The sequence below is a fragment of the Prosopis cineraria genome, unplaced genomic scaffold, assembly GCF_029017545.1.
Source record: "Prosopis cineraria cultivar Desert tree isolate PC_DT_omini unplaced genomic scaffold, ASM2901754v1 PC8, whole genome shotgun sequence".
Lineage (NCBI taxonomy): Eukaryota > Viridiplantae > Streptophyta > Magnoliopsida > Fabales > Fabaceae > Prosopis > Prosopis cineraria.
In genome coordinates, this window is record NW_026555339.1 from 11,825,641 (window position 1) to 11,851,912 (window position 26,272).

General features: G+C 32.5%; 2 protein-coding genes and 1 pseudogene across 2 annotated transcripts; all 3 read right to left on the reverse strand.

Annotated features, from left to right (window-relative positions):
* Positions 1 to 1,016: 1,016 nt before the first annotated feature.
* Positions 1,017 to 8,291, reverse strand: LOC129318612 (putative disease resistance RPP13-like protein 1; annotated as a pseudogene).
* LOC129317306 (putative disease resistance protein At3g14460) lies at positions 2,807 to 3,832 on the reverse strand. The gene has a single exon (XM_054961659.1). It carries the CDS (start codon positions 3,830 to 3,832, stop codon positions 2,807 to 2,809), a length of 1,026 nt encoding a protein of 341 aa, XP_054817634.1.
* A 4,003-nt stretch (positions 8,292 to 12,294) lies between the features above and the next one.
* Positions 12,295 to 25,020, reverse strand: LOC129318609 (protein DGS1, mitochondrial). The gene is made up of 14 exons (XM_054963466.1): positions 24,677 to 25,020; positions 24,058 to 24,172; positions 23,729 to 23,932; positions 21,376 to 21,513; positions 21,054 to 21,215; positions 19,650 to 19,844; positions 18,308 to 18,408; positions 16,843 to 16,932; positions 15,544 to 15,616; positions 15,430 to 15,458; positions 15,212 to 15,335; positions 14,031 to 14,141; positions 13,490 to 13,590; positions 12,295 to 12,752 (listed from the first exon to the last, which is right to left on the reverse strand). Exons 1-14 carry the CDS (start codon positions 24,898 to 24,900, stop codon positions 12,632 to 12,634), a joined length of 1,788 nt encoding a protein of 595 aa, XP_054819441.1. The 5' UTR covers positions 24,901 to 25,020; the 3' UTR covers positions 12,295 to 12,631.
* Between the last annotated feature and the right edge of the window lie 1,252 nt (positions 25,021 to 26,272).

Consider the following 26,272-nt stretch of genomic DNA (forward strand, 5'->3'; position numbering starts at 1 on the left):
ACATGAAAGATACTAACCAACAACCATTCATTTTTCCACAAGTATCTTTTTAGTGTGGTATTGTTGAATGGAAAATATCAATGAGGGAGGATTTTAAATTTTAAGGTACTTTTTTTTTCGTGACTTTGCTAGATTTCATATGTTGATAATTAAAAAATCATCTTTATTTTAGATTTAATATATATTAAAATTAACAGTTACTTAAAATATTTAAAATATATATATAAAATTTGAATTGTCAAGAAACCAATTTAGACAATTCAAATGGATGATGAACAATCCATGATACTATTACAAAAATTGTCAAATGTGATGCATAATACTTGTCATTTATTTTCAAATGGACTCCATGTGTGGACAATCACACAGGATTTGAATCCTCTCTTCTCCATATCCTCTCTCAATACATCCTTTTATTTTCTATCTCATCCATCCATTTAATTATTTTTTGATTTAAAGATGTGAGATTGTCAATTATGACATTAAAATAAATAGATTATTTGCTACCATCACTTAAATGCATTTAAAAATAAGTTCATAATGTTTATTTATAATAATAATTAAATGACTAGTATATATATTTCAATGTCGTAATTAGGAATTTAATGCCATTAGATCAAATGAATAATATATGAATGAGATTGGGCATGAAGGGGTGCATCATTAACTTATGAATAGTAGTAGAAATCAATAGATATAACTTTGATATATGATTTGTTTGTTTATATTAATTTTAAGAAATGTTTATTTTATTGATAATTATAATTGATCCTGTCAATAATAGATCCCACATATTTAGATATTGTTTGGCCAATTTGCTCGAGCGGGTCTTTCATTTTCAGAATATACTTGTGCAAGGCAAGGGTTAACATACTAGCTTGACAAATGAGACATACTCTTCACATATTATGACAATGTACAATTTCTGTACATTTTAATCAATCAATTTGTTTAAAAATAAGAATCTGAGTGAGAGGAGGGGGGGGATGAGACCATGACGGTGGTTCAGATTCAAATTTGAATCCTGCGCATCCTCTCCCCAAGCATGAAACCATACCACAATTTTCATAAGTAGTATTATTCACAACGCGCGCGCTCATAAAAATTAACAAAGGAAAAGAAAAACTCAAGTAACAAGCCTTTTACAAACCCAAACAAAAAAAAGTCTTTGAAATTAACCTCTAAGAAAGAAAATCCTTAAAAAAGAAAAAGTTAATACCCATAGGAGCTTCTCATAAATCAACTCCCAAAGGCTGAATAAAACAGAGATGATAACACTTTGATAATAGAAGATCAGAGAACGCCAAGCAGAGAATTGGTTTGGATGCACTGTGCCTGGAGAATTGGTCTTCAAAGCTTCTCGTTGCTTTGAGAGTTTCAATTCCGAAAGCCTATTTTTACTTCCATTGATCAGCCAAAAAGCTAAAAAACCTGCCACCTGAAGAATAATAAAGACAATATAATAAATCAATTTGCAACTCGACACGTGGTCAAACATGCCCATGAAAATATGGTATGTGTTCATTTCAGTTCGTTACAATAATTATATTTACAGTACTTGGTAGGATTGGACATAGTAATTGGTAAATTACATGAAAAACATTCAGTTTCTGACAGACGAATAAAATCGCCCTTTGGCCAACTAAAATAGCCAATAAAATCCAATTGTTCCAACTATGCTATTAAATAAACATTGAATTAAACATCAGCTCAATGTTAATTTTTTGGCATAAGTCTTATAAAATCATCATAGCCAAACTTAATAATAAGCATTACCCAACTTATTTCTTTACAAACATAACGAAACTCAAGACTCATCATTATAAAATGAATCCCAAAGGTGACCGGTATGAAATCACATATTTTACAAGATAACAAGTGATATAAACATAACTTTCATCTCTAAGTTATTTTTTTTTTTTTTTAAGTATCACTGAAGCATTGGAAGCCCTGGTTTGGGAAAATTTAAAAGTTCTGCTATACGACGTCGTATAGAGAAGATTTAGTCTTATTTGATCGATGCAATGCTCATCAACAAGGAAATGCCAAAATTTTCATGAGACAGGTGGAATGAAAAAGAAAGAATTAAGTACTTAACTTGTTGATAATTATTAAAATAATTAATTATTTCAAACTTTCACAGCGTACCTTCCAATGCTTCCACCAACCTAAAGATCATAGAATTCACCATTTATTTTGATAGTAGGAATATGAGCAATGTTGGCCAAATGTTGTCCTCTCTCACAATATCTTTCTGCTAATTTAAGACAGCTCCAAATACTCAGAAACAAAAGAGAGGATGGCAGTGCATCTTCTGGCAAGGATTCAAGGTTTGGACCGCCAAAAATGGAGAGCTTCTCTAACAAGTAAGGTGTTGAAGCCCTTCTCCATCCAACAATTTAAGATTGTGGACATGAGAGATGACGATACTCACACGAGAAGTGGGCAGCAATTGATTCTTTAGTAAATTATGGAGAATACTTTCAATTCCACCACTTTCAACCTCAAATTGTGAAAGAGAAGTCAGCCGATGAAAGCCCCAATTTTCAATAGGTACAGAAGATAGTTCCTTGCAACCACGAATGCTAAATGATCACAATTCAGAAGGCAAGCCACATTGAGGTAGTGATTCGAAATTTGGAAGCCAATAAAGAGAAAATTATCGAAGGTTGGTTAGGGAATTAACATGTACTTCTGACATTGATCTAAGTTTTTGGCAATGGAGGACCCAAAAGAATTCTAAGGAAAGATCAGATCTCCCAACATGTGTGAAGGTCTCCAAATTATGACATTGATAAACCTCAAGTCATTTAAGCCTCGGAAAACAGCCTAATGGAAAGGATGCCAATGGATGACAACTATTATCAATCATCAATTCTTCAAGTGACGTAAGGCTTCGCCAACATTCTGAGGAAGGAATTTTAATTTCCCAGTCTTGAATTTGAAGTCGTTGTAAAGAAGCGGGCAAGCTGTCAGTTGGGAAGGACATGATTGACGGGATGCCAATGAGAAACAACTCTTGAAGATGATGGCAACTCATTATCATTCTTGGCGAAGATTGCAAACTGTAACACATTTTTATTGTTAGGTGCTTTAGAGAGTTCAGAGAATAATTATCAAGAGCTCTCAATAAACCTTGTCCCCCTTCTAAAATTTTTAATTCTTCAGTAGATGTAATCCATTGCAAAGCTGATGATTTTGCCTCGAACTGTTTACAATTTGATATATAAACCTTTGTCAGTGATGGAAGTTTAATGGGCATACCTCCCCTCAACATAGGACAAGAAGATAAAAGCAACTGTCTGAGACAAGGAAAAGGGAATTTGACATCTTCAACTTCATATGGTATCAATTCCTCCCAAACTGGCATATTTTCAAATTCCAGAATTTCCAAGAAGGGAAATGGCTGAAATGAAGAGGATTGTGCTTTGCTACAATAGAACTCACGCCCAACTATTTGTACTGATACCATTCCTCTAATAAAGAGCTCTTTAAGAGAAGGCAACTGTCCAAATGGTGGGAGTGAAAAGGTAATATTCATAAATTGAGAATCTCCCACCCACTTTGGAAAGCTTCTGCCACCATAATAGTCGATTGTCAATCTTCGTAAATTTGTTGATGGTTGCAGCATGTCAAGTACATTTTTCACAATCCGTGAATCTTGAGTATCACCATCCCATTTTAACATTAATTCCTCAATTCTCTCTCTCTTCCTCAAGTTTGCCTCTAAAGCATCCTTCGAATTAACAACATTTTGTAGCTTCAAAATGGAAAGTTTACCTTGTAGATGAGGGAGCTTGTTTAACTCTTTAATTCCCAATCCATTTGACATTTTGCTAACCACAAAGGTACTCAAACTTCGAAGATTTTGCAGTTTTGTAAATTGTAATGGCATCTCCTCCAAAGCAGTGCCATTAATATCCAGGTGATGTAGATTAATAAGATTTTTTATCTTTTCTGCAATTCAATGAATCCCCTGCAATATGACAAAAGCAAGGTCTGCAAATTGTAAAGTCTGAAAACTGTGTCAGGCAACGTCCTAATTGGAATGTAGGAAAGGTCAAGATATCACAAATGCTGCAAATCACCAACTGAATCAGGCAACTCATTGACATTGAAATAACCAGCCAAAGATAGTACTCTTATACGATGTTTTGGCAACAAATCATGGGGCACCCTTTTGGTCAAATAAGATTGTGTCCAGCAACTATACTTAGATTATGGTAAAAAGGTCCTCAAACAATTTAATTGATAAAAATTCTCAAACATTTTAGCGCCATCATACTCTTGCCTAGGATATGATAAATGATGAAGAGTCTTTGAAATTTTATTGTCTCCAAACCATAGACAACTCTTTCCGGATACAACTTCAGCTAAATCATTGATGAGACCATGCATGACAAAGTTTCTTCGATCATTTTCATGTTGTTGTATTAAAGACTAGACAATAATTCATTAAAACAATCATTTGCTTCTGTCTCCAATGTTTTCTCCCCACATGAGTGTTGCTGTACAAAGCCTTCAGCCATCCATAACATGACTAATTTCTTTTTCTCCAATATACAATCTTTTGGAAAAATTGAACAATAAGCAAAACACTTCTTCAAATATGATGGAAGATGGAGATAACTCAGACGCAAGCAGGTAGAACATCATCATTTGACAAGACCCAGAGGTTTCTATTCAGAATTTTATTCCATTCCCTTGCATCCACTTTTGAACGCAAGAGACCACCAATTGTTTTAGCAGCAATTGGTAAGCCGCAGCATTTCCTAGCAATTTGCTTACCAATTGCTTCTAACTCTGGATATCTGTTTGGATCTTCATTTCTAAGTGCGTGCTTGGCAAGTAAACACCAACAATGATCAACTGAGAGAGGACTTAACTTATATGCAGGAAATGTATGTGTAATTTCAACAACTCTCCACTGTCGAGTTGTTACAATTATCTTGCTTCCCTTTTTTCCACTATGAAAAGGAGTTATTAGGTCATGCCAATCACAATATTGTTCATTCCATAGCTCATCCAACACAATCAAAAACTTTTTATTGCTCAAGTTATTTCTTAACTCAACTTGAAGAATGTCTAGATCTTTAGTACGATAGACTTTGAAGTGATTGACTCAGCAAGACACTTGGTCACCTTGAAAACATGAAAATCATTTGAAACACATGTCCATGCCTTCACATCAAAATGCTCTTGCACCTTCTTATCATTGTAAAGGAGTTGAGCAAGGGTTGTTTTACCCAAGCCTCCCATGCCCCATAAAGTGATCGCTCCTATATCATTACCCTTTACATCTTCATCACACAGAAGCATTTTCAACAGTTTCTCCTCATCATCTTCCTGACCAACAACAACAGATTCATTTACCAATGAAGTTGTATCTGTTTTATGTGTCGTCAATTTAGAGTTCCTCTCACCATTGAATTCACAAAAATAAAAAGAAAAGAAGAACCGCACCTTATTAGTGAAATTTTGAGAATCTTGTTTCACATTGCACCTCAAAGCGCCAGTGTTGATTTCATCCAATAAATCCTCTGCATCATAGACAACATCTTTTAACTCTTCAAGCCACTCCTTGATTGCAAGATCAGTGATCTGCTTCTCCTCTGCATCATTGAGGACAGCACCGAGCACCAACAGAGTTGTCTTCAGCTCATCCAAGAGAGAGAAACTCAATTTTCTGTTTTTCATGAAATCTCGAAATTCACTTGAGGTGATTTTGTCAAGTAAGATCTGCATAGAAGCAGAGAGCAATGCTTCACCCACAACTGCTGTAGCCATGCCTTATCTTGCATAACAACTCAAAGGTGTTGCTTTGATGGTAGGCAAGAAATGAGAATGAAAAGAGTTTAATAGGAACTGATAGAGTGGACGCTGGTTTAGATTGATTTTTCCCCCCTTACCTTGAATGGTTTAGATTGACTGAGAGAACACTTGAAAGAGAAAATTAGATGGCTTTAAGAACCCTAATATGACTTTTCTAAGTAGAAATTACATGAAGAGTGCATAAAGGACTAGCTAGTGATGGTCGAGTCAGTGGAAGGAAATCAATTTCTTCCAAGGAAGGTCAATGGTTTGAACTATGTTGAAGGAAAAAATCACACTAAAAAACCTATCCCCAGACAAATTCAATAATACTCAGAATCTAGTCCAGTAGCACTAAATATTAGACAAATAAATATAGTAAATGTACATTTTCACTCCTAAAGTATTCTCCAGAAACATCAAGTACTTTAAACTATTTGGTGTAGCATTTTTTCCTCGAAAGTAATTAAAAGGTCGCACTCTCAACCCTGATGTTAAAAATCACAAATGTCTATTAGATAGTCAAACTACTTTCTCTCACATCATATAAACGGTCAATATTTATTATTTAACGTCGGGGTAGAAAATGCTACATTTTAATTACTTGAGGGGTAAAAATACTACACCAAATAGTTTAGAGTGCCGGGTGCTCCTTGAAGAATATTTCAAGGACAAAAATATCCCTTTATCCAAATAAATAAAAAATATGCAAAGGACCACTCATATTTAAGCCATAACATAAGGTCCAGTTTAAGCCTTTAAAAATCTATTGAAATTGAACTTCAAATAGACTTGCTTAAAATAATGACTCTTGTAAAGTCACCAGACTAATAAATGGTGGTGAAGTACAATTTTTTCCAATTTTATCATATGTCCCTGAAGGGACTGAAGTACAATTCTTTAATTGCACCAATCTTAAGAGATGCTACCAACCATTTCTTTTAAAGGATTTTTTTAAAAAAAATCTCTCTCATAAATTCCTGACCAAAATTGCAAAAAGGGGCAGGATAAAATAGAAAATTACACACAAGTCATCTACAGCATTATTAAATGCCAGAAGTTCTATTGACAACTTAACATAATTTTCTATACCAATGAAGCTTGTAGTATTTAATTGTACTATAGGGGATTTCAATGTAATTCTCCCTAGAATAAATACAAGAACACTACTCTAAGGAGGACATGACTTTTCAATGTGGACTCCATCATCTGCATCCTTATGAGTTTGAAAGTCGCCTCTCTCACTCTAGTCCCCCCCTCCCTCCTCTCATTTTCAACATTAGCCTCTAAATTCCACACCACAGCGTCACGGAATCCAATATGGTAGGCCATTCACAATAACTTCTTTGTTCTTTCTTTAAAAAGACTCCCCAACGACCATTCATTTACATTTCACTAAAATTTCATAGGACTAACATATCTCTATTTTTTTTTTTGGTGGTTAAAGTACATGTTGGATATTGGTTTGAGTTGTTTGGGAGCTGAGAACACGTAAGGATGATTTTATAGTGTGTACTCTCCGATCTCACATCATTCACAGGTGAAAGTTCATAAGAAGTAACTTTAAGAAATAATTTTGTGTTTAAAGAAAGAACTTTTAAAATTTTATTCTAAAGTGATCTTTAGAGTTTAGACTTTAGAGAGCTTAAATGACTTTTTTGAAGCACACAGATGAAGAGCAAAGCACCCCTTAAGGTTAAGCCATCCGGTCTTATAAGTTGCATAATGAACATGAAATCTAGCGAAACCCTTGAGAAAAAGAAAATAAAAGGGGAAAAATGGCTTTTAATTAATTGAACCTCAAATATACTTTCATATAAAAATTATTTGCTTTTGATTGACTCAAAATTTGACTCAACTGTCCAATATTTTCTAAAATTTGACTCAAAATTCTGGAGAGTTATGTACATTTATTTAGCCTATTTTTCATTTTAACTCTTCCTAACCGCATTAATCTTAATAGACCAAGAAAAATTCAGAGACTCTGCTGCCATTTACCTCTCATGCAAACAGAAAGAGACAACAAAAAAGTATGATGATAAGAGATGAGGAAAAGTCACCAAACTCACAAACACTTGAATCAGAAATCCAGAATCTTACACATCCAACAAACCATGCTTTTATTTTTTGGTCCAAATGAATAAATCTCATTAATCATACGACAGTCTTAGGAATAGGAAATTCAATGTGAATTTACCCCAAAAATCCAGCCTGAAAATAAGCAGCAAAATCCTCTGCAGATGCCATTCAATTTCAAAAATAGAAAGCAAAGCCAATGCATTACTGAAAATCTAAATTCTTCTAAACCGACCAGCTTAATTGAACTACACCTTAAAACACAACTTTATTTACAGATAATATAAAGAGTCGCAGGAACGCACAGGCAGAGCAATAGTTTAACATCTCATAGGTACAAAACAGTAAACAAAATCGAAAATACAAGAACCAAGCGAACTGAGGGGATAAATTTATAGGAACTGAAGGTACCTTGGGTTAATTGGGTGGGATCGGTCTTCTACTTCTATCTGCGAAAGACCAAGAAAGCATAGTGAATAAGCTGAGAGGATGGAACGACGCCACGGCAAAATCTGAACGAAGAGACGGTCGACCGCAAGGGAGTAGAGGCGCCGCGAAGAGGAACTGACGACGAGACGACGGAGCGGAAGGGGGTGGGCGATCTGAAATTTGGCTACAGTGAGATGGCCGCAAGTTACACGGCGTCGTTTAAGAGTGTGGTTGTCCAAAAAAAAAAGAATAATTAAAAAAAGGATGACCTTGGTTTTTATTATTTCATGTCATTTTGCTTTTCAATTTTATTTGATTAATAGCAGGAAAAATGACAATTAAGGATGTTGTTAAACTATCAATATATATATATATAAAATAAAATCATCAAGCCATTTCAATTTCATGTCTTAACATAACTTTCCTTACAAATTACCTTTTATAGGAATAGTATTAGCTTATTCCATATTTACAGAAATTTGTCTTGCCCGTATTTGGAGTATCTTTTTATTTATTCTCCATCTAATAAAAATATAATATTTAAATAACATTAAATACAAATTAATTACTTCTTCCATTCAATAATATAAAATATTTTTTAAAGGTTATATGTTTAAAAATATAAAGCATTTTTAGTCTTTTAAGGTAAAATTATTATTTTTTTAAGTTATCCTATTAAATAAATTATTTTATATTTATTTTAAGGTGAAACATCCTATTAAATAAAAATAAATATAAAAAAATATGATTATTTAAAAATAAGTAATTACTTTATTAAAGATGAGATTAGATTAAAAATAATTTATATTTTTTAATAGAAGAAATATGTCATTAATGATAATAAAAAAAAAAAGATAAAAATTAAATTGACATTCTATTATAAAATAAAATTATTAAAACTAATAATATAAAAAAATTTATTTAATTAAATTGATACACTTTTATTCAATGGAACGTGTGTAAAGTGATGACATGCAAGAATTTCTTTCACATTCCTGGCTTATGATTAGAGTTCTATGCTTGTAGGCTATCTGGAGACTGCTAATGTTATGTTATTTTCAAACCGCACGTGTGCACTATTTATTCAGAGGAAAAATAATCTTTTTAGTCCCTACAGATTTTACATGATTGTCAACTTGATCCTTGCTATTTTAATTTTGAATCAAGGTATATTTTTATTTCTGGAGCAATATCTAAAGAGCACCCAATGCCTTGAAACATTTATTATAATAATTTCACCCTAAAGTAATTAAATCAAAACATTCTCTACCCTCATATTAAATTCTCATAAACTTTCATTAAATCAAAGCACTTTATGACATGGGGTCCACAAGACATTGTTTAATATATGTTGTCAGAATTTAATGTTACAGCGGAGGATGCCCCAATTTAATTATTTAAAAAATAAAAATACTACAATAAATACTTTAAAATATTGGATATTTTTTAAAAAATATTTTAAAAATAAAAATGTACGTTATTCCTTAATTTTTGTAAATTACTCCTTATACTTTTAATCGTTAAAAGCGTTAATCCTCATATCCTGATGAGATTCCAGCGTGGCATAACGGAGTTAAATTTTACATAAATTAAAAGCTGTTGACTCATTTTTTTGGAGAAAGCCAAAGTAGAAAAAGACCGTCGGCACTGACGTGACGGAGCCATGGCAGTAGTTGGGATGGACACAGAATAGAGAAGTGCAAGCTTCAAGGGCAGAGGAAGAATTATTTAGAACTACAAGGAGGACGTTGAATACGAAACGTGGAAATTGTGGTAGAGCGCTAGAGGCTTCAATTGTCACAATGGGAGAGCATGTGAGAGCTTCACTTCAATTTTAATTGACAATTGGAAATAAACGAATGGATTATAACATATTGTAACAAGAGTTTATCATATAATAAATAATGTATAAAAAAAATCTATGTCTTAATTAGACTATAAACTTCATTTGTGCTTATTATCTTTCTTAACAAAAAAAAAAACATAATTTTAGGTCCTCACATTTTGCTTAAGCTTTGCTATTGGTCCCTACAATTTTATTCGGTTTTCTAGGTCTTCACATTTTTATTTTTCAGATACTTTTTTTTTGGTGTTTTAAGCTAGAACACTAAAAAATAAAAACAAAAGGGCCTAGAACACAAGAAAAAAATTACATAAATTTATAACAAAACTCGAACAAAATACAGGATTCAAAATTATATTTTTTCTTTTTAATATCAATTCACTTTTTGAGAACTTAATTTCTCAAACTTTAATTATAGAGATGTCATCTCTTTCAAACTATACAACTACCCAAAAGGTATTTTGGAATCCAACCTTCTATAAGATTCCCCTGGTGAGAAGACTTCACCACTTGGGTCATGCGACAAAGTGTCAATGGTTCCAACTGCCAAGCACCAATGAACCTATAGTATCCCTCTACAAGAAGGAGGTTGTTAACAAAGAAACAGATATACCTCAATGTAGTATTTGCCTAGAAGCTTTTGTTGATGGTAATTATGCTTTAGAAATGCCATACTATCATATCTATCATGAAAATTGTATTATTTAATAGTCTTTTTTATATGACTATCTAATTATGTTAAATTTAAACATGGTCACGCGAAGTCAAATTTAAAACCTCTTACTAAAGTGACTATAACATCCTTTACTAGAATCAATGTATATTGGTTGGATTATACATTGGCTGAAAACAAGTCACATGTCAACCGTACCAATACCCAATGCCACTAAAATGATTTATTAAATTTCAAGCATATTGTTTTTTTAAAACTAAGAAAGGTTTAATATAACATTTTTATTTATTTATTTATTTATCTTTTGCTTGGCTCCATTCATGATACATGATGAGATTGCCTTATTTATTAAAGGGTTAAAAGGAAAAAAAGCAAAAAAAAAAAAATTTAAAGATGCCTGGCGTTCTGAACTTTTTTTAAAATATTCACCCTAAAAGTTTCAAAATTAAAACATTTTCACCTCACCTTTAAAAATAGCAAATATTGATCATTAAACTGAAATTTAACCAAAGATATTTTTGTATTTTTTCCCTTATTACTTCTGCGTTTAGTCGTCAATTTTGTTCTCTAATAAATTCTTTAACTTTTTTTCTTCAAATAAATGAAAATGAAGAACAAAACATTTGTGATTTTTAATGATGGGGCAAAAAAGCATTATTTTTGAAACTTTTGAGATAAAAATACTCTAAAAAAAGTTTAAAATATCAGGCATCCCTAATCAAATTTCAAATTCTAATTCTCGTGTAAAGTGTAAACTTATTAATGAAAAGTCCACCTTTTGCTCTCCTATCTTAAAGAGAGTAGTCATTGCTACCAGGAATGAAAGCTATTTGTTTCCCCACATATAATCCATAGACTTCCACACTACAACTCATTTTTCATATTGAGAAAAGTATTCACACTTGTTTTTAGAAATAGCAGAGAACCATAATACTTAATACCTGTAGACAGTTTCTCTCAAACAAAAGAAATTTATAAAGGGTTGGGGAGGGAGGGTAAATGGATTTAAATGCAGTTGAATAAAAAACCTTTGCTTTCTTCCCTCCAAAGTCTCAAACAAAAAAATGTTTGTTTGACCAAGAATTCTATAATAACAATAAAAAATCTTATCCCATTAAATGAATTCTACAACATGATGAATTATACGATGTCATTGTAATATATCATATAAGTTTTTAAAAATGACATTAATTAAGAGATCTCAATTAATAACTTTAAAGTATTCTCTTTGGCCAAGAATTCTAATAATTAAAATTATTACCAAAATAAAAAAGCATATCATTACACTTATTCAATGTAATTAAAAATGAGGATATATTGTTAATACAAAATTGAAATTCAAGTAATAAAAAATGAAACCGGTACCTAGCCTCCTGTATATTCACACTAATTAAATTCAGTCAAAGACTAGAGAAGGGGGAAAAAAAAAACAGACATAATTCATATGCATAATCCCACTGCATATCAAAAACAACAAAATAAAATGTCTACATTACAGAAGTTCTCTTGTTGTTGAGCCGAATTAAACAAATCTTTATATGGAAAGCTTATTCTTGCTTAATCCTTAGAATGAAAATAATCTTAAAAACTCCACGACACCAATTGTGCTTATTCTCATGAAAGAATAGAAGATGCATGGTTCCTTCATTCCGTAACATGATTTAAGTTCCATCATCGTTCAGATGATTCAATGAGAAATGTTTAATTTTTCTTCCCAAGTCCCAAAATTGCAATCATGGTCTATGTTCAGAGGGAAATTGCCCTTCAAAAAATAAAAAAGAAAGAAAAAACAAACCAAATTACTTGCGACTTAATACAGGAAGTAAGCAATCATACACACTCTCCATGCGTGACGTAACTGTCAGTTTGTATGCAGTTGGCAGGTTCGGACTTGCCAAATCAATTATATCCTGTCGCAAACTGTCCATAACATCAAGTGTTAATTATGTCACAACCAAAAAATTAGTTATATGATATATTTACAAATTCATGAAAATGATTGATTATAAATTCCAATGATATGGCTTATTGATGTGCAATTTTGAGAAATAATAAATAATAAAAAGCTTTATAGAGAGTATCTCAAACAAATGCCATCCAAGCAAGAGGAATTTGAAAAAAGAGAATTAAAAAAAAAAACCCTCAGAAGGCTACTTAGAAAACAAAAAAGAGAAAATGACAATTAAATACCAAAACAGAAAATTAATAACTGTTAGGTCTTTCATAAAATTTTCTAAAAAATAATTTGTAAATGCCAATTCAAACAGTTGCAAATTCAAAAATTCTAATTTCAAATAAGATATTTAAATTCTCAATATGACTTTCAATTTACAATTGAGATTCTTATTTGTAACTATTTGAATCAATATTTATAACTTATTCTTCAGAAATTTTTTTCAAGGACCTGAATGTTATAAGTTCACTCTTTTGGGACTTTATGTCATTCTCCCAAAAAAAAAAAAAGTTCCTCTTTCTTCCTCCAAAAATATCAAGCAAGAAAAATGTTACATAGAAAAGTTGTCTTCCCTTTTTGTCTCTCATTTTCACTCCAAGATACAAACATTCAGATTCCGAAAGACATTATATATAAAGAAATTAGTCATTTTATAGGTCAAAGGGAAGAGGGGGGAGAATTAAAATGAAACAAGTTTACTTACTATTGCCATTCGCCAGAAGCTTCTGCATGGCCCTTAACAGAATGATATAGGCGATTCAGGCTATATAATACCAATCCAAACATGCATTGTGCGTCTTTCTCCTGTCAAGGCAAAAGAAGAAAGAAAGCATTTGATTATAATGAGTCCATCACAAAAATCTAAAAAGTCCAATAATGTGAATGTTTTAAAGCTTGAATGCTATTTCAAGAACTTATGATCATTATTTGCAACATTCAACAACAACAATAACAACAAATTTCATCCCGCGAGATGGGGTTGACTAAATAGATTATACAAGACCATTGTACTCTATCATTGCACTGTTCAACATTTTTGAAAAAAATTAGAGGGATAAGTACTAACAATATGAGGTTACAAGTGGGATCGTATCTGCGACCTCCCACTTACAAAGGAGCTAGGCAAGGAAGCAATTTCTTAATAAGATATGAAGTATTCTTTGACAAAATGATGAGCCATTGATACAGACTACAATCACACTTCTGGAAACAAAGTATAAACATCTGTTGAGTTAGCTTCTTACCATCCCTCGCTCAGCAAAATTTTGGCAAAGCATAATCCTTTTCTCAACCTCCACCACAAGCAGCCTCCTTTGAAGCCGAGCAATTCTACCTCTTCCCTCAGCTTTTTTGTCCTGATTTATCAAAACAAATTACGAGATCAAATTTAACATAAATTGCAAGCTATAAATTAAGTCGTCAATGATTACTTAAAAAGGAAAAGGTTATTAGAACGTGGCCTAACAGAAATTCACGTAATCTATGAACAAAATTTGTCAAATTTTATAAATCCGACAAAGATAACGTAAACGCCCCAAGAGTTTCTTGTGGAGGAATCAATAAAATTCATATCAACAAACATGAATAAATGGCAAGGGAAAGGGAAAAACTTGAGAACATTCTAAATTAATAAACGGAGTGACATAAACAACACGGAAAATTTTTAGAAGAAAGTGGGAGAGCAATCGATGCTGTACAAATTTTAGTGAAGGAAATAAAGAGGAAATTAAATATTGTTGAGAGTAGGGAGAGGTAAGGTTGGGAATAAATGGAGGGGGTAGGAAAAAATATATTATTCGAATACTAAAAATGATGGTGCACATGATAAAAGACCCAAGCTAGTCAGAGGAACACTCGTGATTATTCAAGAATCTAAAGGACTTTTCTAAATCCTGAATACATCCTCAAATTATAACTCTTACCATAAACTTTTCAAAATCTAAATATCTGTCTATAATATAAATCTATCAATAGCTGCGCTATTTATGAATCATGAAAAGTGCAACGCTCTTTAGACTCTAAGGCCCTTGCGAGTGGGCCCACAATTTTCAAAATTCTTAAGAAATATAAAGTCATTTAAACAGTAATCTGTCTTCAAAAACACACATGGTGGTGCATGGGAGAAAGATCAAAACTTTTCAACACATCAAAAGAAACGATTTATCAGCTGTAATTTGCAACTTCATTCCAAAAGTATAAGTGGGACAACAATGTGTCTTAAAAAATTGCTTGCCATGTCCTCCCCTTTTAATGTCCCTGGCCCAAAATTTCATCATCCTTCAGGGTGCCACTACAGGAAAAATATCCTACCTTGTTTTTCTAGTATCAGAGTGCATATTAACTTCATTCAGAGCTACTATATGTCAAATGAGCTATAAGCTTTTGGTTTCATGAGAACTTGGAGAAACAAAAAGAGGGCATTCACCTGTTTGAACCATGCACGTACTACCATGGCAAGTAAAAGAGAGAGAAAAAAGGCAGGTAATGCAGCAAGAACTGCAAAGTTGATTTCATTTGCCCGTAGTATTTGGTTCAGCTCAAGCATTGCCCTGATTTAAAAAGAAAAAAGAAAGAAAAAGAAAAAGTTAATAAACTGCAAGGAGAAAAAGTATCCACACAGGGGGCAAGGTTTGTAATACTCACGTCTCAATATCTAGCTTAAGCTTCTGAACCTGTATGTATGGGCAAATACTGTTGTTCAGTGATGACATATGATTATTTCGACATGAAATACATCTGTTACAAACATGGCATTACCTGAATAAGCAAAGCCCGAGCCAGCTCCCCACCAAGGAGGCTTTGAATGGGATGTGTGAGTTCCTTCTCATACCTGCATTTACATCAAGAGTGATTAATTGCTTGACTTGAGAGACTTTATTTTTAAATAAAAAAAGAGAACAACATTTTATTTTTAAGAAAAAAGTACAAAACCTAGGATAAGGGACCCTCCCCAAACAGTAATTTAAAAAAAAAACGCACACTGGGAGTTAAACTATTGTGACAAGGAAGTTCGAAATGGTAAGAGAATTGAAGAGGTCATTTTGTATTCTACAAATAAAGAAGCCAAACTAAATATTTCTTGCAATCAGATAATTTGGAAACCACTACAATGCAAGATAATATCAATATAATTCCTCTCTGAATATACTTGTCCCCATCTATCATCAACATCCATGTTTCCTGTGGAAAATTAGAAATTTCATATATTGACAATCTATACCATATACATATAAAACATCTTCACCCCAAAACTCAGGTTTAGAAATTTAAATTTGTCAAAATTAAGGAATTTGAATTCAGGGAGAAAAAAAATGAAAAGTTTTCCTAGAAAATATATTTTTGTTAGAATCTTCATTTGCCCAGGCAGCCATCCATCCACGGTATCTTTCTAGGAACAGGTTGCAAGGACCCTAGGCTATCACATAAATGGTCGAATCACAAATAAATTTGAAATATGAGAAAAATACAAAACCATCATCCATCAGAAGTTTACAAGCAAAAACTGCAGAGGAAAACCATTTTCTTTTGTCATAAATAGGACTTATCTCAGAGAGCAATTTCTGCCATCTAGACTTACTACTTACGGTCCAAACAACATAACCAACATAGCAGGATACGTACTTACCTATTTTCAACACCAATTGCTTCTACCTAACCGAATAGTAACTTACACCAGGTCGGAATGATCTTACCAAAAAATAGACTGATAGAGTAATTCAACCATTTTTTTTGCCAGAACCTATGGTTTCTCATAGAAACATGTTTTTAAAGAAAGTATTAATGTGAAATAATTATGTGAGAAACTCAGCAGAATAGCTCTTCCAATCCCCTGAATTTCATTAATTGGGAGCCATTCATGCTTCAGTGCTAAATCCAGCAAAAATAAAAAAAATTTGCCTGCATAGCACTCTTCAGCATAAAAAAATTGCTCCCAAACAAACAATATATCTAAATTCAAACCTCAAATACAAATTCAAATTCACAATTAATATATCTTGCCAGCAAAGATTATTGTAGCATGTATGTTCTATCTATAGCACAGAAAACCAAACTCACCGAGACATAACTATTTCAAGCATTTCCTGATCTGACGAGTTTTCAGGGAACTTTTCACCTTTTATCTGCTCACTGAATGCCAATAACATTCTGCATACAAGTTTTTACACATTAAAGCTGACGATTAGGTATAATTTAAAGTGTTCTTTTAAGAGACAGATAAGATCAGGAATGCCTGTGAAAAAACATCTCATCTCTAAAAACCCAATTTTATAGATGAGATGAGGCTGATAACAAATATTGAATATAAGAAAGTTTGAAACGCATTATTCTAAAAAGGACCACCAAAGCAACCATCATACATCAAAACAATGGAAATAGAAGAGAGAGCTCCAAGTCTATTGTTTTAACTTTCAGTAGCAAAGAAAATGAAAGAATATCATTGCCTGCAAATAGTTTATGTTTTATGTCCTTTTTTCCCATTTTTTTATGTGTAGAATCATTTTCAGCTTCCAAGCTACCAAAAAGTGCTCTAGAAACAAATGAATCAGAAGTCCATTCATTTCAAAGTTACTCAAAGCTTCACATCAAGATTACAGTTTTCCAAGCGCTTATTACAAATCCTGACATAACTTCACATCCTCTATGCATGGTTCATGGAACACCCGCAAGTACATGCATCCCAGCATGACTGAAGTAAGTATGCACAAGTAAAAGTATACATATGCATATTAATCAAGAACCTAAAGTATAATAGTCATCACTCCTAATGCACAGTTATTGAAAAATTGTCAAGTCTTGTGAATTTTAAAAATAATAGAGGATGAAAATAGATTAGGAAAGATATATCAATTACTTGTAAATTATAATTAAATATAGGAAACAGGATTTTAAATGAGATTAGGAGTGCTTTAGTCAAAAATAAATCAGGATGAAAAATTAATATTTAACATATTTATTTTAAAATTATACTTTTTTTTAATTAGGAATCAATTAGGGTTAATTTGTTTTGTTAGGAATGAATTATGATTAAAAATAATTTTTTATGATTATTATTTTGTTAGGAATTCCCTTTTAGCTTGCATTTGAAAAGTTATCATTTGTGCTATAGGTAAAGCCTTTAGTAATTATAGATAGGCCGCCTCTTTGACTAATTATTAATAAAACTCTCTTGGTTTGATAGCTATCTCTCTCCATTCCTTTTTTTTACATCTGCCTCCTTCTCTTCTCTCCTCCCCTTTAGTTATCCTCCTCTTGTCCCTTTTGCTATATGCTTGCTAATTGCTACTAGTCTTGCACCAAAAAATTAACTCATTAACCATTTGGTAATTTATTTCTAGCTAACATGATAGTATCGTCTCTCATTCATCAAATGTAAAAGATGGCATATATAATATGAAGCTAAAAAAATTTTAAGGAAGAACCAATAGCATATAACAAGTAACATATACATTGTGCATTCAGGTTCTATTCCAGTTCATAGAAATGGGACAAGCAAGATGAAATCAAGATTAAAAACAATAACCTGTGTAGTGAGTCAGAAGTTAACTGCACCTCTTCTTGCTCCATTATACCTTCGTGCCTCTTCCTGAATGTCTCAAAAAGTTCATCTCTGATAGACAAAAGCTGGATACTTATTGCATCAGCATATAGCTTAACATCTAAGCTATCATGTATTGACGTGAGACAAAGAAAATCAGTTTCAATAACGTATTGGTTTAAAAAATTTTTGCAGGAATTACTCAGCTTTTATTTGGTTATTGTAGACAGTTTAAAGACAATTTGAGTGTTGCAAGTACATCATACAGGTTAGAAAGATCCTAGAATGTTGATTACTTGGCATTCAAGAGTAGTTGTGCCAGCTGAAAGTAAAATCAGCAATGACTTTTTTCCCCCAATCATGAGTATTTCTGGTCAATTCCTAAGCTTATAAAGGATGGGGACTCAATGTTATCTAGTAGATAATTTCTAGCCTTATTTTGTGCAGCCATCTTGCTTACTGCCTTCACTTCAAACCTCAGAATGCAGTGCACTTTTCACAGATACAAGGGGAGTAATGATAGAATACCAAATATAGTGGAGTAATGGATAATTTGGGAAGTTAGAGAAATATTAGGAATAAATATTAGTTTTAAGTTATTTTAGATATTTTCTATTTAATATATTATTTAGGTTATTATCTATTTTGTTGAGTAGCCCTTAGGCTTAGGAGTAGTGGGTTATGGTAATTGGAGATTAAGTTAGTATCTATTTATTTATTTCTCAGGTAGTTATGCCCCATTATCTAAGTTATGAATTAACGGGAGTATTTTTAGGAATTATTAGTCATTTTTCTGTTTATAAATATTGAGGCACATATCATGCAGAAAGCACCTGGAAATACATCATTGTTTTGTTATATTAGTGGAGATTCTCCTTTAGCTTTATTAGTTGTATGAGTTTAAGATTCTTGCTCATCTTCTATTAAAGATTTTCCCTTATCTTTATTAACTCATGAAGTTAGATTCTGATTTCATAATTTAATAGAGATTTATCTTTCTTATCATCTAGGATCCTATCACGTAAGGATGAAGGAACCAGATTGAAAAAACAGAAACGTGTCCATTGGTCAAGGAAAATGGTACTGCAGAACGTCTAGTTTGTTAATATTAAAGATGTCAACAGATTGCCAGCAAATTGTAAGAGGTTAATGACAAAACGAAATAACAGTTATGACAGCTCCTCTCTCAAGGAAATCCTAAGTTCAAATTGCCCCAGCTAGTTTTTCACTTTTTCTTTAATACTACTATGTCTCACAGACTGGAAGAAACTCAAAGATAATAAGCGCGCACGTGCATATATTAGGAAATAAGCAAGAAGAAATATACCGGTTGCTCTACATGTTCTGTATAAAAGCTAATTGTTGAGTCCTTGGCTTCTCGAATCCAGTTATCAATGTCTGAACATCCCATCAAACTACTACGTTGTAGGAGCCAGATAGAACAAATTGACAAACCAACTGCACCACATGAATAGCGGATCCAATATTGAGTTATTTTCCTTGGCTTTCTATGTTTGGTAACCTGAAACAAAAGACAACCAGCGTGTTTGTATCCAAAGTAAAAGGCAACTAGAGAATTGCAACTTAAAATTTGATTATATATTACCAACAAATTAGTATATGCCAATTGCAAACACTGAGTTGAACTATTTCTCAACTTAGGACATTCACAAAATATTAAATTCAACATATATCACAAGTTGGAAAATGAGAATCCCCAGCTATGAGCTACTTCAGCCCAGCATTACACGATTTTGTCAACTTCACATAGATACTGAGCAACAACTAAGGCATAATCTCATCAGGACGAACTAAAGCCCTCTAACTAAAGGTAACAGGGGAATAAAAACATATGGAGGCTTGTAGTGGCTGACGCAAAAAAGAATTCATATGTGCAAGTCAAGAACAATGTTTGTGGTTCCTAAGACTCTACTATAATATCATTTCCAACATGAGAGACTGATCTTGTAAAGGCAATTAGATTGAAAATAATCCCCAAAAAAATTTCTTTTCCTCTTTTTAATACATTTTGCCAGAATTAAATATTTTTCAACATCAAATTTGAAAGCACAACTTAAAGATAACAAAAATAATAATAAGCCTAGAAGTGCTAAACCAAAAGGCAAATAAACGTTGATAATTGAGTAGAAAATATTGAATTGTCTGCATGGTTCATAAATTTGCACCAGAAAAGGCAATTACTATCTCCATTCAAAAATGTAAGGTATTTTTTGAGAAGTTAGATGTTAAAAAATATAAGGCATTTTTAGTCTTTCGAGGTGTAATCATTGCCCTTTTTCTAAAAGTGCCCCTATTGATGAATGACTTTATATTTATTGTAAGGTGTTTAATAGAGGTAAATATAGAAAGATAGGGTTAGTTTGAAAGTAAGTAACTACTTTATTGGGAGGTGAGATTCGATTAAAAATGCTTTATATTTTCAAACAGAGGGAGTATGTTTACTACTTTATTGGGAGGTGAGATTCGATTAAAAATACCTTACATTTTCAAACAGAGGGAGTATGTTTTAAGAGTTATCATTTTTCTTCAATATTGAAAGTTATTATTGTAATATGTCAGAAGGTTGCAAAACCTGTGCATGCTAGTAGGCTAAGGAGTGTCACAGATTTATCATAAAATGAATTTTCTGGCAATCATATACATTTACATCAAACTAAGATAATTATCTCCTCCATAACCCAATACAAGAATATAAGATAAAAGCTCTTACAAGGAGGGATATATAACTATCCAGCTTGTGTAGATTTCGATAAACAGAGTTGATAGCATCCCTAATTTCACAATCGGTCCACTGAGACCCCTCGTGATTTATTTCTGGCAGATTCTCAAACAGCAGAGGAAAAGAATAGGTCCCATCAACAGAAGAATCACTCTGCAAAAAGAAACTGACAGATTTGGAAACCAGTGATGTAATTGAATGCAAGCTACAGTTGTGTTCAGTTTATTTGGTATTATCAAATCATATATCAAAGAGTAAAAAACAAAATAAAGAAAGGAACAAAGAAAGGAACTGCTGTTCTGTTCATGCAAACCTGGCGCATTGCATGTAGATGTCCAATAGATGCTTCCAATGTTGAGAACAAATCATTAATTGTACCCAACAATGAGGGCAGTTTCTGCTCTGGATCCTTTACTAATTCCTCTCCAATTCTATCAACTTCAACATAAACCTGAAAATATTTTCCCAAACATAATAAGAAGGATAACAAATAGAAAATTTGAAATTTCACATTTGATGTAATATCTAAAGATTGATGGCACAGAACAAAACTGATTTCATATGCATTACATTGAATCCGTTTATTTTTCAATAGAGGTTTTCAACTAGTCTGTTTAGTTCCCAGCATAGTTTTAGACCATTTTGTTGATAAAATCATGTTATGTGCGAGAAACTAAATTGAACTAAGTGATTATGCCCTCATGTGAAGAACATTAACTGAATCATGTGCAGACTGAATTATGAAGTAAAGTTACATTCCAAGATAGAGTGAATTAAATAAGGCATTGCTCGAAGATAGCTCAGTATCATCCTTTCCTTATAGGATAATAACAACAGGAACTCCTCAAAAAACAAAACAAAAACAAATGATGGAGAAAGGGAAAGAAAAAGAATCAATAAAGAAAACTATCCGATCTTATTCACTGTTAATATCTCATGTGCTTGGTTTTGCAAATAAAAAATTTTGTTTGTTAAAAGTTGCTGAATAATAATTCCCCCTTCAATAAAAGATTGCATTGGTAGAATAAATAGATCATCAGAGGGTCCTCCCAAGACCAATAAACAAAAATTAGAGAAAAGAAAAACAAAACGCAAATGCTGACCAAAAGCAAGGGGAAAAAACAGATTCAGTTGGCTTGGTGAAAAAAATTCTGCTCAAGGTTAATTGCAACATTTTATCAAGGAGTTCCCACAATTTTCATAATTGAATGGCCACATTTTTGTCCAAGAAAAAAACACTGGTCTTAGGTAGAATACTTTTGAACCAAGCCAGTCAATACCTTCTATTATTATCCCACTAGCAATATACTCCCTCTAGTCGTATTTGTAGGACACCTTCTAGAAGTAACTTTTAATCTAAAATATAGGACACTTTATAATAATTAAACTACTTCTTTCAGTTTTACCCTTTTTTTATTAGAGTGAAGGTATTTAATATAATTGTATCATTATTTAAAGTCAAGAGCAAAAATGAAAGTGCATATCTTTTTTTATGAGATCAAGAAGATCAAGAAAAAAAAAACTAACTTAAAGATGCATGAAACGATTGAAAGTGTCTTATAATAAGGACCAAAGAGAATAAATTAGATCTAATCAGCCCTCCAATCACTCTGACAGGCCGACAAAGAAAATCACCAAAGAAAGTAATGGCTGAAAACCCATGAGGAAGCACAAAATTATCCATTTTAACACCACCACTCTGCAGCTGGCACTAATGTACAGTATTTCAAACTGCAATATATTCATGAGATGACTGAATTCAACTCGTCAAATCATTGCTTGATGACAAATCTGTTGTGAAAGAAACTAAGGGTCATGTTAGACAACATATGAGATTACTTTTAGCAAGTGAAAAACTCTGGCTGGAACCCCAATGACCAATCAGCCAAAGTAAAACATAGGACATAAAAGATAGTTAGAACCAGGGGAAAAAAAGAAAAAAAAAAGGATTGTTAAATAAATTTTAACAAAAAAGGAAACGAAAAAAAAAAATAGTGATAATAACTATCAGGCCAAGGCTTCTGTCAATTCTTATATATAGTGTATAACAAACACAGGAAATGAGTCATAACCTTCCATTGAAAGCTGGTTATTTATCCTCATGGAATAAAGGAAATTAAAGTAAGACAAAGACACCAAAGAAGAGACAAATGTGCCCAAACTTAATTCCTCAAGGCTAATTTACTCAAACTATAGCAATTTTCATCATGATTGTAATCAATCTCAGTCTTATTTAACTTCAAAGAACTTCCTCTATGCATTGTTGTTGTTGTTGTTAGCTCTCCATTAATTTTAAATAATTAAGCAAAAAGCCCTTCACTTTATATCCATAAGAGTCCACAATAGAGGTTGACTAGACAGAACAACATTAAGCAATTCCTTAGGATTGACAACTCAACCCTCTTCCATATTTGCTGTAATTTACAATATCAAGACAATGTTCAAGATAGATAACGAGATGGTCAATATATTAAAATATTCTGATCCAAAAATACAACCAATAGCATCTGCAATAGCACCCGTGACTTTCAAACGTCCAATATATGTCTACATCTCATAGAGATGTCAATCTAAACAAGAGGAAGAAAGAAATAATATAGTTGAGAGTAAGACTTTTATGATACTAACACAAACTAGCAGACAGCTGGATGAAGCAGACTGCTAACCTGGGCCAAGAACGTTGCAAGTGAATACCTTAAGGTACTCAAGACAGTTACTCTCTCGTTTATATAAACAGTTGCAGAGTGACCTAGCTGCTGTACGGAAGAACCATGAGCTTCACGTCCACGCAACAACTGAACTGTTTCATCAATGAACGCCCTTGGACCTCTCTCAATAATCATGAAATATGCTTTACTAGTATCTGATCTCTGAATACAAAAACAAGGAAGCAACAAAGTTTACAATGACTTGTTGAAATGCATGCAATGAACATTATTGGCTTTCCAGCCTGCACACAGCAAAACAGGAAAGAAAAAAAAATGAAAAAACTAACCTCTGCTCTGGACTGCCAAAACTGCAGATTCTTTTGAATGCTATGCAAATTCTTTAAAACATGTTCAAATATATCCTCCAAAACATCGTGCACTCTAGATGGCTTACTCATAACCCTGCGATAAGAGGGCATCAAAGTTCTAAATCAGCAAATTCATTAGGGAACAAGTGAGATGACACACAAATTTTCTTTTGAAGTTCATATTTTTATCTCTCTTTTCTTTTAACTCAGTTCAATGTGGATAGCGTGGAAGTGGTTGAGTGGAATGAAAAAAGCCCTCGTTCTCCTGCCAGAAGCCCCTTCTATATCATTCAGTATCATGTAATTATAAACTTTGCATATTTCATTGATCGAAATCATTCAAAGTATTTGGCAACTAATCTGCACTAGCAGCCCAAAGGCCAGAGCGAAAAGAAAAAAGAACACTGGAACTGCAAATATCTTCAAATATCCTAATCCTCATTTTAGAATAAATAGAGACACCGAATTTGGAGTTACTTCATCACAGCATGTTATGGAACCAACCAAACGAGCTCGAAACAGGACACTTCACGAATTAACTATCGTTGAATATCTTGGTGGCAAAACAAAGTTAAAAATCAAAGGCAAATGACCATACAACGAAGAGTCGAGCAAGCTGGAAGGCAATGGGAGAGGGAGGCATTCCCGATGTTTGCGTGATCTGAAACGAGCAGCTACGTTACGAAGGTTGTTGAGTGTGCCGATGAAATTAGAACTGGAGATCGCATAGAAACCGTGCAGGCGATTCCAGATATAGTTGGAGTAAAAAGAAAGAAGGTTTCTATTTACAGCTGATTCGGTCTCAGAAGTTGGAGAAGTCATTGGAGCTGAGGCCGAAGCTTGTTTCGTAGTGTTTTTGTGTTATATGCGTAAGGCAAAGAACGTGACCGCAGAGGAAGGTCGGGCCTTGATTGCTTGGAACAGTCAGTTTTTGCGGTTCGGGTCTCCTCGAGCATTCGTAAACCCCGAAATGGCCAGAAACCCAGAAAATTAAAAACAGGCGGCACGATGGAGCGGGTTTCCACCCAGAACCCGCGCCAAATCCCTTTTCAACATCAATTTCAAATACTTATTTTATTAATTTTCTTGAGTTCGATGCAATTTTATCTCTAAATTATTTTTAAAAAATAATATTACTTTAAAATTATTTATTATAATAATGTTATTTCTAAATTAATTAAATCAAAAAAATATTATCCTTACCATTTAAACGTCCATTAATTGTAGTTAGTAAAACTCACTTTTCATGGGTTAAAGCACAATTTTTATCCTAAACTATTTTCAAAGAAGTAATGTTTCTTTTAAACTAATTAAATTAGAGTAATATTGTTCCCATCATTTAAAAATCATAAACATTCATTAACTAGAGAGATAATGAAAAGTACTTTTTGTATTAGTATCATTTCATTTACATTCTTTCTAACATCCAATATTCATGTGACAACATTTATGTGTCATGATATTCTCCACTAATATTCTAACAAGTCATGAAGTATACATTAAGAAGAAGTTTACTTTTTATACTAATTTTCTTCAATAACAAATATGATAATAGCGGAAATATAAATTTACACTAACAACATTATGAGAGGAGTTCTTAATCTAACAAAGAGCAAATAAGCTATATTTCCAAGGGAAAAAGGTTGCTTCTTATCATCTTGGGTGAATCAGCATATAAAATTGACTATCATAAATAAACATACTCTCTCATGTGTATTATAAATAAAAAACCTATATATAGATAATCATAAAATGGTTACCTAAAAACCAATTCAATAACTAGAATACCACAATCTAGTTAAAATGCTGACTTGATTCAATATTAATTAGATAGAGATGATAAAAAGTGAGTTTCACTAGCTACAATTAACGGACATGTATGATTTTTAAATAGTAAGGGCAACATTACTCCTCTAGAAATAGTTTAACGGTAAAATTATACCTTAACTCATAAAAAGTGAAATCTACTATCTACAGTTAATGACTGTTTAAATAGCATGGGATACATTGTTACGATGAATAGTTTAGAAGCAACATTGTTCCCCTGAGAGCAGTTTAGAATCAAAATTGTATCTTAACCCAATTTTCTTTATATATAAACGTCAAGTGAGATTTTTCAAGCTAAAATTCAATTTAAATTGAAGTAAGTAATTTTTAACATGGAAATTGTCCACTAGTTTGTTATTTTTTTTCT

Coding starts and splice junctions, on each gene's coding strand:
- LOC129317306 (XM_054961659.1), bottom strand. CDS start 3,832: ATGTCAAATGGATTGGGAATTAAAGAGTTAAACAAGCTCCCTCATCTA.
- LOC129318609 (XM_054963466.1), bottom strand. CDS start 24,900: ATGACTTCTCCAACTTCTGAGACCGAATCAGCTGTAAATAGAAACCTT. Junction 24,173..24,676: donor AGCTTGCTCGACTCTTCGTT/GTATGGTCATTT, acceptor CTCTTATCGCAG/GGTTATGAGTAAGCCATCTA. Junction 14,142..15,211: donor TACGTGCATGGTTCAAACAG/GTGAATGCCCTC, acceptor TTGATAAATCAG/GACAAAAAAGCTGAGGGAAG.